General features: G+C 46.4%; 1 protein-coding gene across 1 annotated transcript in view; it reads left to right on the forward strand.

Annotated features, from left to right (window-relative positions):
- Nucleotides 1-3,845: 3,845 nt before the first annotated feature.
- MAML1 (mastermind like transcriptional coactivator 1) overlaps nucleotides 3,846-14,554 on the forward strand; it is a 122,028-nt gene continuing 111,319 nt past the window's right edge. Inside the window, exon 1 of the mRNA XM_077474289.1 lies at nucleotides 3,846-4,294. Coding sequence (XP_077330415.1) covers nucleotides 3,977-4,294 — 318 coding nt within the window. The 5' untranslated portion in view covers nucleotides 3,846-3,976. The remainder of the gene's footprint in view (nucleotides 4,295-14,554) is intronic.

A 14,554-nucleotide genomic window follows, 5' to 3' on the forward strand; every position in this document is an offset into this window, starting at 1 on the left:
GCAGTTGAGGAGGCGTTGCATCTCTTGCTTACCACCTAGCAGTAGCCTTTGTAGAGTGAACTGAGCATGGACTGGGCTCTGAGCAGGCGGATGACATGTCCGTGTCAGCAATGATATGCAGAGCAGACACGGACACAGACTGCTGTTCTCTATGTCTGTTTCCATCCGACTGTCATCCGATCCACTAGATGGATGGGAAACAGATTCTTATCTGTCTGTTTTTAGCAGATCAGATCAGATTGTGGCAGATGCCCGCTGCTCCATAGGGAACGGGGGGGGGGGTTCCGATCAGGCTCACCTAAAAATTTGACAGGCAGATCTGATTGGTCTACTGGTGTGAAAGGGGCCTTAAGCCTCGTACACACGATTGGATTTTCGTCTGGGAATTGTGTGATGACAGACAGTTTGCCTAAAATCCAACCATTAGTATGCTCCATCAGACAATTGTTGGCCAACTTTCCACCAACAAATGTTGGATGGCAGGCTAGTAAATTTTCGGCGAACAATGGTCTGTTGTCAGATTTTTGTATCTTGTGTACACAAGTCCGTTACACAAAAGTCCAAACATGCATGCTCGGAATCAGTGCTCATCAAACACAACATTAGCAGAAGGTGCCAAAAGGGTGGCGCTAAAGAGCTGAAATTCCACGTAGTACGTCACTACATTTGTGCTTGTTGGCCGACAATTGTGTACCGTTTGTGTGCAAAACAAGTTCGTGGCACCCGCCCTTCGGACAAAAGTCTGACGTTTTGTCTGCCAGCAATCCGATCGTGTGTTACGAGGCTTTAGAGGCATGTCTAAATCTACCCTTACAATTTCTTGTTTTGTGAGTCTGCTCACATAATTTGTATTAAAAACATCTTTGCCATTCTGAAGCAAATTATGCCTCAGAAATCTCCCTCCACTGAGTCTGGCTGCATCCATTTATTTCATAAACAGGGGCAGGGAGGGGAGGACGACAACGAAGCCTGCAACAGCAGGCTGGGTCCAGGCAGGCTGGGAGTAGGACACGCAGCCTGACTAAAGTACGATCATCAGTGGGCTTGTGAAAATAGAAAAAAGTAAAATGCCATTATCATATGCAGTGGAAGGAGGTTGCAAAAGGGAAAGAGTCTGAACCAACCATCACTTACGGGGGATGGCGGGCAAAAAACGAGAAGGTCCAGGGGACCAAAAAAAGGAGGAAAAGGACAAGACTCGTGGTTTCAGAGGTCATCCTGGGTCAGAACGCTGAGAGTCAGCCACAGTTGTAGTGGGGGGTAGTTTGGCAGCGCCTTTGCCCCTTAACCGCTTCCCGCGTGCGACCCGGGAGGCTGGCGGAGGGTTGAGAGGAAGCTGATCTGGCTGGGCTTCAGGCGCCTTTACCAGTTGGCAGCAGTTGGAGTGAGTCCAGGATGGACTGTGCTTCATCTGGCGAGGTCAGCTCGTGGCTACAGCCGTTGTATGAGAATGAGAGCTTGAAGGAGAAACCCCAACGGTGTCGAATTTGATGTGAACGCAGGGCTGAGGTTTAAGGCTTCATCTGTCTCCTCTTCACGGTCTGGGAAAGATCCGCAAAGACTTGATAGCAGTACCCCTGAAACGCAAGGTTGGGCCTGTCCCGGGCCACACGCAGGAGGGTTTCCTTGGTGCGTTAATAGGCAAACTTGATGATGATGTCCCGGGCTGGTCCCTCGAATTTCTTGGGGCCGATCGCTTGGTGGATGAGGTCAAATTCCAGCCTGTCAACGGGAATAGCTGGGACAAGTTCCTGGAACAGAGCCGTGACAGTGGAGGTGAGGTCCATGTCTGTCTCAGGGATGCCCTGCAAGCGCAGATTACCCCTGCGAGCCCTGTTCTCAAAATCTTCCAGGCGTAATAGGGCCACATCCAGCTCTTTTTTCATGTCAGAAATGTCCTGTTCGTGGTTTTCCAGGACAGTAGTGGCGGCATCCATCTTGTCCTCCAGGTCATTGGTGTGGGAGCCGTCTCTAATTTCGTTAGTGAGGTAGGTGGCCAGCTTGGTGGTCGCTGGCGAGAGTTCAGCCTGCAGCATGATCTTGAAGCGGGAGAGGAGATCAGCATCCCACAGTTATGGCTGCTGGAGCAGAGCCGTCGCCGGGTCCTCACTCATCGCAGGAGACTGCTCCAAGTCCTCAGATACAAGCTTGGAGAAGGGGTCCGGACTCGAGGCCGGGGCTTCAAAGATGGAGTCCGGAGGAGAGGCCGCAGTCAGTGTGCGGTCCGCGGTTTTCAAGCTGGATGCTCGCATGCCCTTCACTCCAAAGGGGTGCATGGCAGCTGTGGGAGTTAGCGGGCGGCGGTGGGGGTCGGGGGTGCCCTCTTATAATGCTTGCTGAGTGGCCGATGTGTCCAGGATCGGTGAGGAGGTTAGAATGTGACCATCTTCGTTTGCTGCTCACGAGAACCCCCTGGCTGCATCCATTTTAACTGTGGGCAGCTGCTGCCTGTTCACTTCCTTGTTTTACACAGACAACCTCCAGCTCTGCAGCTCTCATGACTCCCTTCCTGGCAAACTCTTATGAAAAAGAGAGAGCTGTGCAAGATGTCATAAACCTAGACTAATGACCAGACAAGAAACAGGAAGTGGGCTGAATAAGGTATTTACTCGCAGAAAAAACATATTTTACTATCCAAAGTTAAAACAACAAGAGCAGAAGATTTAAAAGATGGAAAGTTTAAAAAATGACTGAAGGTCCACTTTAACGGCTTTGCTTCTTCGGATGTACTATGTAGTAGCAACTATGAGCTTGTATTTTTTTTGCTCGTCCGGGCCCCATTTGTTATGTAAAAGTGATCCAGGTGGTTTTATAATGAGGGAGGTGTGGAATCCCTCAAAATATTTTACAAGGTACTTAATTATTATTATTATTCATGATTTATATAAAGCCAACAGTTTACGCAGCGCTTTACAATGTAGAGGGGGGACAACACAATTACAGGACAGTTTAATACAGAAGAGACAGGAGGGCCCTGCTCGTAGAGCAATGCATTATAAAGGGAGGGGGTGGTGGTAGAAAAGGTAATAGATGCAGAGAATGATTTGATGGGGGTGGCTCGGGGACAGTTGTTAGGTGTGGGATAGGCTTCCCTGAATAAGTGAGTTTTCAGGGAACTCCTAAAGGCGACAGGTTAGGGGCTGATCAGATATACCGGGCAGAGAGTTCCAGAGGATGGGAGAGGCTCTGGAGAAGTCCTGAAGGCGAGCATTAGAGGAGGTAACAAGGAAGCTAGAGAGCAGGAGGTCCTGAGAGGAGCGGAGGGGATGATTTGGGGCGATATCAGGGATGAGGTTGGTGATGTAGCTGGGGGCGATGTTGTAGATGGCTTTGTATGTTGTGGTTAATAAATTAATAAATAATTAGTAAAATAATTAGTAAAAGATGTAATCTATATATTTGATATGTTTATCATATATTTCCAATGAGTTACAACTCCAAATAGCGCTTGAACAGTCCCAATGTTTCTGAGGTGTGCCCAGCACTAGAGGTAAGTGGAAATATTCCCTTTGAGCAATTTCCTCCAACTTCCTGTAGTGTCTCTGAGACAGGAAGTGAACTAAAGTGTCCTCAACGATACACATCCAGCATACAGTACTATTCAGGGACCTAGTGTAAAACTAACATTACAAAGTTTAGTCTCTAGCTTCACTTGAACTGCTTCCCTCTAAGTTCAGCTCGCCTCCAGAATCAGACAGAACACCAAGCCAGCTGTCTCCGCCCCTCGCCCCCTCTGCCCCTCCCGCAGGCAAACAACTCCGTTTACAAAACACAACGTCACCAACTCGGTCACGCCCACGGCCTGTTCTGTTGGATGCGTGTCGTGACATCACTGAAGAGGAAAAAAAAAGCAAAGAAAAAAAAAAGAGAGAGAAAAGCAGTTTCAAGATGGCGGCAGCGCACATAACAATGGCGAGCGGGCGGAGAGGCTCCGGGGGGCAGTGAGTGAGGGCGGAGAGGGACACTGCTCGCACACATGGCGGACTTCGTGGTCCCCCGGCACAGCGCGGTGATGGAGCGCCTCCGCCGGAGGATAGAGCTGTGCCGGCGGCACCACGGCAACTGCGAGTCCCGCTACGATGCGGCGGCCACTGAGAGACTGGAACTGGAGCGCCAACACACCTACCAGCTGCACCAGCGCTGCCTGCAGGCCAAGGCCAAGAGAGCCAGCAAGCACAGGCAACAGCCGCCGGCGGCCACAGGAAACACGGAAACTGCCAGGGGGAGCCAGAGCGGGGCTGTGGAGAGCGGAGACAGCAACGGGGAGCAGTGCAGGAGCAGCACCCTCATCGCGGTAAGAGAGCCCTGACATGACCTGGTGCTGTGCCTGCCTCCTGTGTGGGCCAGGCTATACAGCACTGGGTGCCTGCTATCTATACGAGGCCAGGCTATACAGCACTGGGTGCCTGCTATCTATACGGGGCCAGGCTATACAGCACTGGGTGCCTGCTATCTATACGGGGTCAGGCTATACAGCACTGGGTGCCTGCTATCTATACGGGGTCAGGCTATACAGCACTGGGTGCCTGCTATCAATGTGGGGCCAGTCTATACACAGCACTGGGTGCCTGCTATCTATGAGGGGCCAGTCTATACAAAGCACTGGGTGCCTGCTATCTATGTGGGGCCAGTCTATACACATCACTGGGTGCCTGCTATCTATGTGGGGCCAGTCTATACACAGCACTGGGTGCCTGCTATCTATGTGGGGCCAGTCTATACACAGCACTGGGTGCCTGCTATCTATGTGGGGCCAGTCTATACACAGCACTGGGTGCCTGCTATCTATGTGGGGCCAGTCTATACACAGCACTGGGTGCCTGCTATCTATGTGGGGCCAGTCTATACACAGCACTGGGTGTTTGCTATCTATGTGGGGCCAGTCTATACACAGCACTGGGTGTTTGCTATCTATGTGGGGCCAGTCTATACACAGCACTGGGTGTTTGCTATCTATGTGGGGCCAGTCTATACACAGCACTGGGTGTTTGCTAGCTATGTGGGGCCAGTCTATACACAGCACTGGGTGCCTGCTAGCTATGTGGGGCCAGTCTATACACAGCACTGGGTGCCTGCTAGCTATGTGGGGCCAGTCTATACACAGCACTGGGTGCCTGCTAGCTATGTGGGGCCAGTCTATACACAGCACTGGGTGCCTGCTATCTATGTGGGGCCAGTCTATACACAGCACTGGGTGCCTGCTATCTATGTGGGGCCAGTCTATACACAGCACTGGGTGCCTGCTATCTATGTGGGGCCAGTCTATACACAGCACTGGGTGCCTGCTATCTATGTGGGGCCAGTCTATACACAGCACTGGGTGCCTGCCTCCTGTGTGGGCCAGTCTATGCAGCACTGGGTGCCTGCTATCAATATGGGGCCAGTCTATACACAGCACTGGGTTCCTGCTATCTAAATGGGGCCAGTCTATACACAGCACTGGGTGCCTGCTATCTAAATGGGGCCAGTCTATACACAGCACTGGGTGCCTGCTATCTAAATGGGGCCAGTCTATACACAGCACTGGGTGCCTGCTATCAACGTGGGGGGCCAGTCTATACACAGTACTGGGTGCCTGCTATCAATATGGGGCCATTCTACACACAGTACTAGGGGCCTTTCCATAGACAGCACTGGGTAACTTCTTTCTGCGAGGGGCCATTCCGTAGACGGCACTGGGTGACTTCCTCCTGCGAGGGGCCATTCCGTAGACGGCACTGGGTGACTTCCTCCTGCGAGGGGCCATTCCGTAGACGGCACTGGGTGGATGTTTGGGGCCCTCTCGCAGTAGACAGCACTGGGGTGCCTAGCGTCAATACCCAACAGGAGAGGCACAGCTCCTTCGTACATTCTCTGGACAGAGCTGCCTCTCTGGTTGGTTTCCAGTGACAGACACAGGTGGTAATGGCTCTTCATGACAGGGAAGGCAGAGCTCTTATGTCAGCGAGCAGTGTGGAAAGATTCAATCTCTGCTCAATCACCTTTCTATCCACTAATCTTGCAGATGTGATTTTTATCCCTGGGGTCCACTCAGCAGTAAAATGGTTTTACTGTAGATGCTGTGTCTCCTCTTCCACCAGCCTCCTGTGTACATTCAGTTAAGCTGGATACACACCATACAACTTTTGCTGTTAGATTTCCTTTAGATTTACCTTCAACTATGTAGTGCAAGGAACTGCCTTATTGCATACAAATTGAAATTGTTTAGGTTTGACCTCATATTATATGGTTTTGTTAAATCTAAAGGGAAAAAACTAAAGACACTTGTCAGTTTCTAATGTCTGTAAGGACTACCCTGTGAAATCCCTGCCAGAGGTGTACAGCTGTTTCTTCAGTTGCTAGTTCTTAGTTTCTGGGGACAGTCCTGATTTTTATTTCTTACACCAGAGGTGATAAACCCTATTTAAAAATTAAATATAACTTCTAAAATATATTCTCTAGGTTTATTTCTCCATCCTGTTGTAGATCTCCCTTGTCACCCTTGATGTAGTTGCCAATAGAAACTGAAAATTGTTGTTATTGCATTGAGTTTGCAGAGGGTTGCATGTGAATGAGTCTAGCGGCAACAAATACATCCATCATGGCTGTAGCTTCCAGCAGGAACCCTCAGAAATCGCCCTTACAATGCATGTTCACTTCTTGTAGATTGGTTAGGTTAGTCGCAGGGGTCTCAAAGCTGTTGCGAAACTACAAGTCCCATGAGGCATTGCAAGGCTAACAGTTACAAGCATGACTCCCACAGGCAGTGACTTTATAGGGATTTGTGAGTACCTGGAGCTGACTTCCAGCAGTATTGGTTCACCCTGAATAGAGCTGACAAGGCAGAACTTCTCTTCCTAATACAAACTTCTTGTAATTTGTCAGTGTCATGACTTTGCAAAGTGTAGTCAGTGACTGGAATCGCCTTTCAGCAAAGAAGACAGAATTGGTTCAGTAGGGTATAGCTGACAACCTAGACTCTCAGCAGTATTCCCTAAAACATATATCAATGTCCAGCGTGCCCGCTATGTTGGCACCCAAAGCCAATCTGTCGCTTGGCTCTCGGGTGCTGTCGCCACCTTCTTCGGTATGGGAATTGCCTTGCGGCTTCACTTCCTGGTTCCCTTCTGCGCAATATTGATGGTCCCTTCTGTCTCTGGGACCTGTGTTTCCCAGCAGACAGCGAGGAAGGGACAGGAAATGGCGTAAATACCCGCAGATTTTGCGGCTATCTATGCCCGGAAGTGGATGCAAATACCTGTATTATACAGGTATCTTCACCCCCCTCTACCCTGAAAGGTGCCAATTGTGGCACCGGAAGGGGGGGAGGGTTCCGATGAGCGCAAGTTCCACTTCAGGGTGGAGCTCCTCTTTAATGTCTGATTTTAGAGGGAACAGTGTGTACATGGAGTCGGCTTCCTGCAAAGTAGCAGAAGTCAGAGATCAGAGTCACTTTGGGTATAGCTGGCAACTGACAATCTAGATGTGCCAGAACTATTTTGTAAGTTATTCTTTGGGTATAGTCTCATTAACAGGATTTGGAGAAAGTTTCCTTCTCTAGACAGACGGGTACTAAAAAAAATAATTTTCTGGCTTGCCCTTTCATACCGTGGCAATAGTAAAAACAGCCATAGATGGTTCAAGTTGCTGAACCATCCAAGATTCCAACCATGTATGGTCAGGCTGAATGTACAAAATTGATCAATCTGCTTGGGTACAACTAGCCTGTTGGATTTTTCATCTATATGTGCCCCCCCCCCCCCCACCAGCAGAATATAGTGGTTCTGCAGGAGGGGTTCGCCTGTCAACACTGACTGTGTGGATGGGGGAATCAAGCAAATTCCCTCCATCTATTGCTTGCCTTAGTGTACTAAGTCTCTCTTTCGTTATAAATCCTAACATATACCCAGTGAAGTGTACAGCACACAGGGATGAAACAAATCTCCCTAGTATAAGTTATGCATGCATATCTGCTGTCTTCAGCTTTATATATTCTTTAGTCAGTTCAGATTGTTAGATTTTCTCTTCCTGTTCAGCACTGTGAAGCCTGGGCATACAGCCAAGACAGCTGATTGGAGAAAAGGCACACACCCCCTCTCATAGGTGGAGACTTTCAAAACTTTGTGGTTTGCTAATCTATAGCATTCTCCCCAACACAAAACTCAGCTGCTTTTATCTCAGTTGATGGAGAATTTGTCAGAAGTTATCATGCTGATAATAGGATGAAGCAGGAGACAGCCACAAGACATAGTGCTTTGAAGAGAGATAACAAAACACTACAGATCTATGTGCCCAGCTCAAATTTCATGAATCGGGTTTACATCCACTTTGAGCTGAAGATGTAGCTGACAAGACATCCTCCTGTAATGTTTGTCATTTCTTGCTGATTTCCAAGTTTACTTCAAGGCATTGGTCTTTTTCTGGTAAAAAAAGAAAAGAAAAAAAGTTCTTGTTCTGGCTATCAGCTTTAAGACCCCTTTCACACTACACCGCCCAAATCGTGGGCGGTAAAACGCTGCTATTTTTAGCGCTGTTTTACTGCCGGATTTGCGTTGCATTTCGGCCGCTAGCGGGGCGCTTTTACCCCCTGCTAGCTGCCGAGAAAGGGTTAAAACCGCCGGCAATACGCCGCAATAGCTGCGTTTTCCCGGCGGTATTACAGCGCTGCCCCATTGATTTCAATGGGGAGCAGCGGTGGAGGAGCGGTAAACACACCGCTCCAAAGAAGCTGCTGGCAGGACTTTTCCCTGACGTCCTGCCAGTGCACTGCTGTAGTGTGAAAGCCCTCAGGGCTTTCACACTACATACAATGATGCAGCTTCTTTAGGGCGGATTGCAGGCGCTATTTCTAATGCTATAGCACCTGCAAAACACCCTGGTGGGAAAGGGGGTCTAAAATAGAACTATAGGTAAAACACTTTTTTCATTTTGGATAGAGCGGGGAGGGTTATGTCAAAGAGTTTTTCCCTTTTAGTTTTACTTTAATTCTACTGGGTGTAGTAGATGCTTGCAGGCATTAGAGAACATTTGTCCTAAGTGGCCATTTACAGGCAGTCAGGGAACATCTGTATGTTTTGTAGGTTTCTTTGTGACTCTGGCATACGTTGCCACAGTCTGCTCTGGACAAAGTTGATGTTTGGGTTATTTTTTTCTTAGCCATTCACTATTTTCCCCAAGAAAGCCAGCATCTGACATCTACCCCTCATCTAGGTACAGCCATGCAGGTTCACTCCATGCAAACTTGCATTTGTAGAAACTACTTTGGTTAGATAATTTGACCTAGTCATGCATATATGCGTGACCGCCATCTGACTGTGGTTGACTGTAGTTGTCAACCAGGATCAATATGTATTCAGTGGCACTTATGGTTATAGTTGTTTAAATCCATGGCACCTTCTAAATATTCACTTTCAAATTGCTTCTTTCGTCCTAGTATATTGATAGTGATTTTGTAGAAAGTAACGTTGAAGTCAGTCCTCAGCTGGAATGTAAATGCTGTTCAGTTGTCCTACGGGCAGTGCTGCTAAGAAAGACCCCATGGGACATTTCTATATACACTACTTTCATCAACTCTGCCAAGCTGTAACTTTTAGAGCAGTAGAACTCTAGAGCTAGGGTTAAGCCTGATACACGCTGAGTTTTTATTCAGTTTAACCCAGCAGGTTGAATGAAAAACCTGTCGGCTCTGGTTGGAGCCGGTGTACTAATGATCCAACGTTAGTACAGTGATCTCCCCCCGCTGAGCAGTAAAGTAAACTGACAGGGGTTATAAGTGTCCCTTACTCTATCCAAAATGAGAGTTTTGTCTTTAGTTCCAAATTTGAACTTATTCCTCATTCTCCAAGCAGTTGGAACTCTCCTCTGCTGTCCAACACTTGAGGGATGTGGGTGGACCCCTTGCATCCTCAGCTATCTAGCATTTTTAGAAGGTTAGCAATGGCAAGCTAGCAGCTGGATTCACACTTTATGCAAACTTTTACATTATGTGAACATGCTACGTTAAAGCAGCTCATTTATGAGTAGGCAGCCACTCACTGTTTGTGACCCTGTGATCTGTGGTGCATTTGCTTCTATTGTACATGGGATTTACAATGCACTGGGATGCTAGTCTCTGAATCGCGTAAGTGGAATGTACTACAGTTGGTCAGATGCATTGATGTATGCTGTTATAGCAGCCACTAGTGATAATCGCAAGAGAATATGGCAGGCTGGTTGTACCCAAGTTGATCGATCAACTTGGTACATTCAGCCTACCCATTAATGGTTCAAATTTTGGCCAGTTCCTGCTGAACCTGCTGAGATTCCAGCAGTGTATGGCTGGCCTAAGTCACTGACTCCAGAACAATTCTGCAGATGACATAAAGTTGAAGAAAAGGTCTTACTCTTTATGTCATTTGGGTAAAAAGCTGGGCAGCTAGTATTTGGAAATGGAGAGCTCCACAAATGAAGCTCCATATTTTTTATACCAGGTTTCATTGAAAGCCAACCTCTGGGCAAGTAAAAAAACTTTTAGTGGGGCTGTGCCCGCATTGCAGGGGTCAATTGTGTTTGTGGTCTAGGGGAACAATAAAAGGAGATAAAATTACCCAATCACCCCCTCCTCGCTCCAGCTAGACTCATCCCTACAGCTTCTACACTCTAGTGGTCTAGGGTCCTGACATCAAGACCAGAGCAGGGTTCATAGCCATCAAAATGATCCACAAATTATGGTATGGGCACTGGGCAGGGATTTTTGGTGACCTATTAATTGGGCCATATTTTTTTGGATAATTTATAAAAAAAACAATTACGTGTTTGTAACCTTTTTGACTCAAGTCGGCAATATTCTTTTGTTGGAACAACATAAAATGTGGTTTCAACAAGAAGCTGATCAGCCACACTTTACTTTTGAGAAATTATTTAACTGAACTTTTCCACAAAGGAGGATTTGAGGGCAAGGTCCAGACTAATGACCACTTAGTTCTAACACCAGTCGACTTTCTTCTTTATGGCCCGTACACACGATCAGATAATTCATAATAGCGCTACTTTTACAAAGTGGTGCTGCCTCTATTTAAAAAATAATTATTCCCAGTTGAGAGAACTATACAGCTTAAAGCGGGATTCCACCCTAAGGCCGGGTTCACACCACAGCGATGCGGGAACGCCGCAAATCCGTGGCGTTTTCCCGCATCGCACACCTCCCGCCGGCAGTTCATACTGCCCTATGCGGACGGCTGGGAGTGTCAATGATATGTTAATGAGACCCCCAGATCCGTCCGCATATCGCAGTGCGATCTGCAGACTCGCACAGGAATCGGATCGCATGGTGTGAACCCCCATGCGATCCGATTCTGTTGCGGACCAAAAAAAGGGTCCCGTGCGAGTTTGCTGCGGGAGCGATGCGAATTCAGCCATACTATCTGTATGGCTGAACTCGCATCGCTACGGAGATCGGATGTGATTTGCAGTGCGGGTGCGAATCACATCCGGATCTCCCCCCGCAGCAGTGTGAACCCAGCCTAAAGTGGAACCTCCACTGATCGCATCCCCCCCCCCCCTCCGGTGTCACAATTGACACCTTTCAGGGGGGAGGGGGGTGGAGATACCTGTCAAAGACAGGTATTTTCACCCACTTCCGGGCATAGACTCCCGTGGGAGTCTACGCCATTTCCTGCCCTGCCGCGCTGTCTGCTGGGACACACACGAGATAACAATTGACTTCTGTTGAATGGAACTGTTGGAAAACTTTTGTTGATCAGCTGCTGATCAGTGTATTCTGACAGTTATCCCGCTGTCAAAATACAGTGGCACAGCAGGGAGGATTTCACCATCTATTTTGATTGTGTGGATAGGGCAATCCGTTGGGTTTTTTTTTTTTTTTTTTTTTTTTTTTTTTTTTCTCGGTCAGCCCAGGCGTGGAAAAAAAACGGACATCTATGGCCAGCTTAGTTAGTATATGGCAGGTATAGGCATCCTGGGGCCCTCCAGCTGTTGCAGAACTACAAGTCCCATCATGCCTCTGGGAGTTACTGTAACTGCCAGCCTTGCAATGCCTCATGGGAAATATAGTTCCACAACAGCTGGAGGGCCCCAGGTTGCCTAATCCTCGTGTACGGAGAGATAAAATGTTTGCCCCTGCTACTCCCTCACCACCTGTCACTGGTTAAGGACACTGTTTGCTTCATAGCTGGCAGCCTCCTAGCAACCAGTGATGCTGACAGTGGGTGGAGCCTGATGAGGAAGCAGAGACAATAATTCCCCATTTGGTCCACTCTTTGTGGCTGACAGCAGGAAGTGTGCCATTTCAATAGCTAATAGGCTGTTTATTGGCTTTGAATCCACCTGTTAACCAGAAGGGGAGTGGACCTGATGGCAAACTCGTGTCAAACTAGTGTCTCAGCTTCCTCCATCAGGCTTTAACCACCCAGCTACAAAATTCCTCAGCCGCCACGCTTTCTGTATGGACACTCCAGTCTCGGTGTACCTCCACACACCATATATGCCACAAATTTGTTTTCAATAGGTAGGCGGATCCGTGGCCCACATAGACATCTGTCTTTTGGTGAAATTATGAGATTTGTGAACTCCTCTGTATGTTCCATGAACCCTAATAGAGGAAACCAGTGGCTTTGTAAGTGTCTTGAACATTCAATGCTGGTTCACACTGGATATATATATATATATATATATATATATATATATATATATATATATATATATAATAATTTATTATTATTTTTTTCAATGGTGCCTGTTCACATCTATGGGACACTGCGGTACGATTTTGGTAAAGGTTCCTGTGCTACTCGCTGCAATTTGGTTTTGTAGAATATATTTACCACATCCAAAGTCGCATTGCAAAATCACATCAAAAGCAGATTGCAGTAGTGTGAACTGAGCTTTAAGCCCTTGAATGTTGAAAAATATATAAAAGCTCAAGTGGCATATGCTTGTTGTACAGTGGACAGACTGCTTCCTCCATGTTTTATGTATGTTGGGAAAGAAAACCAGCTGAACTTTTAGTTGTCCTCTTTGGATGGCAGTGTCACCTTTTAGTTTGGAAAAACTTTAACACCCCTTCATTTTTCTTTTGGTTTTTCACATGGCCTGGACGATTTTACCTGTCTTCAGTGTTGATGCAGTCAGTCATTGGTGGCTGTGCCAGTGTTTGTCATTAGGGTCCCAGCTTCCTGCTGGCTGTTGTAATAAAGTTTCCTGTTGATAGTTCTTAGCTCCTATATAAAAGTTATCATGGAGTTATAAAAAAAAAAAATATATATATTTTTTTTTTTTTTTTTTTTAACAGGAGTTATTGCCGTTTTATTAGAATTTATTCATTTTGTTTGGGGACTGGTATGGCAGCTTATTGTTCTTTATGTAACGTTAGGAAAATGTGTGATTGATGGGAGGAGTTAATCATTGGTATATGCTTGTCTGATTGCTTTGCTTGTAACATTCTGAAATGTAATTTTTTCACCTTAAGTCATGCACTAAAACTCGGGGATATAGTAAGTTTGTGTTCACTGCTGCTGTGCTCATAACTAGACCACAATCCTCAATAGGAAATTTCCGTTATAAGTGGAAATGTGTAGGCTAAACCATGTACTGCCTTTTTTTTTTTATCTTGGTGGCTGTAATCCTTCTTCTTTTTTTTTTTTATTTTTATTTTTTTTTTTTACATGGACATTACTGTGAAGTTGAGCCTTAACACACTTGCATTTAAAAAACGTTTTAATCAATAGTAATAGCCAAGAAAGGCATTGCATTGCTGTTTTCTGGCACTGAATGAGTTAATGTAACAGAAGTTGGTGTACTGAGTCAGTGGCCTGCCGCATTGTGTGAGGAAATGAGTGACGGTAACAGTAAAACAGTGTCAGTCACTGCTAGATCTGAAGGGTTAAAATAGTCATGGTGTGTCACACTCAGCATCACTCAATGATTCACATACTGTAGGAAGTTACACTATGGGGTATTCCACAGCATCAGTGCATAGCAACTAACAGGGTAGGTAAGCTGTGTCATGGACTGCTAGCTGTTCATGGCTAGTTCATGATAAACTTATTTAAAAAATGTTTAGCAAGTTTTTATCATATTTTGGTTTTGTAAACTGTGTGTGTGTTGGTCGGTCGGTTTGAGGTGGCAGGACTTAGCCCTGATTAATGAACAAGTCCTTTGTATACTCCAGCCCAGTTTTCTATCATAGGACCTTTTTAAATTAAACCAAAACTAGTGTACATCACTCTGACCGACATACAGTAATCCTTTATTTTCATGCACAAAATGCTAAATCAAGCAGCTCATTGTTAATTGGATTATAAATTGTATTGGTAAATTGCTAGGGATACTAGTTTACTTGTGGATTATTGTGTGTAGGAGTCTGTTTAATTCACTCTGATGTATCCTACTTTTTGTAGCATTTGTTATGAAATTTAGATGGCTGAATTTGGTTTTCTAGAAGAACATTTAAACATCGACAGTGTCAAGAAAAAGTATGTGAATCCCTTAGAATTAACTTATTTTCTGCCATAAAATGTGATCTGATCCTCATCTGGATATTCAGCAGGCCTATCAACTTTGGTACGACCAGCCTGCC

This window comes from Lithobates pipiens, unplaced genomic scaffold (genome assembly GCF_037356315.1).
Source record: "Lithobates pipiens isolate NorthernLeopardFrog02 unplaced genomic scaffold, aLitPip1_a1.2 Scaffold_8, whole genome shotgun sequence".
NCBI lineage: Eukaryota > Metazoa > Chordata > Amphibia > Anura > Ranidae > Lithobates > Lithobates pipiens.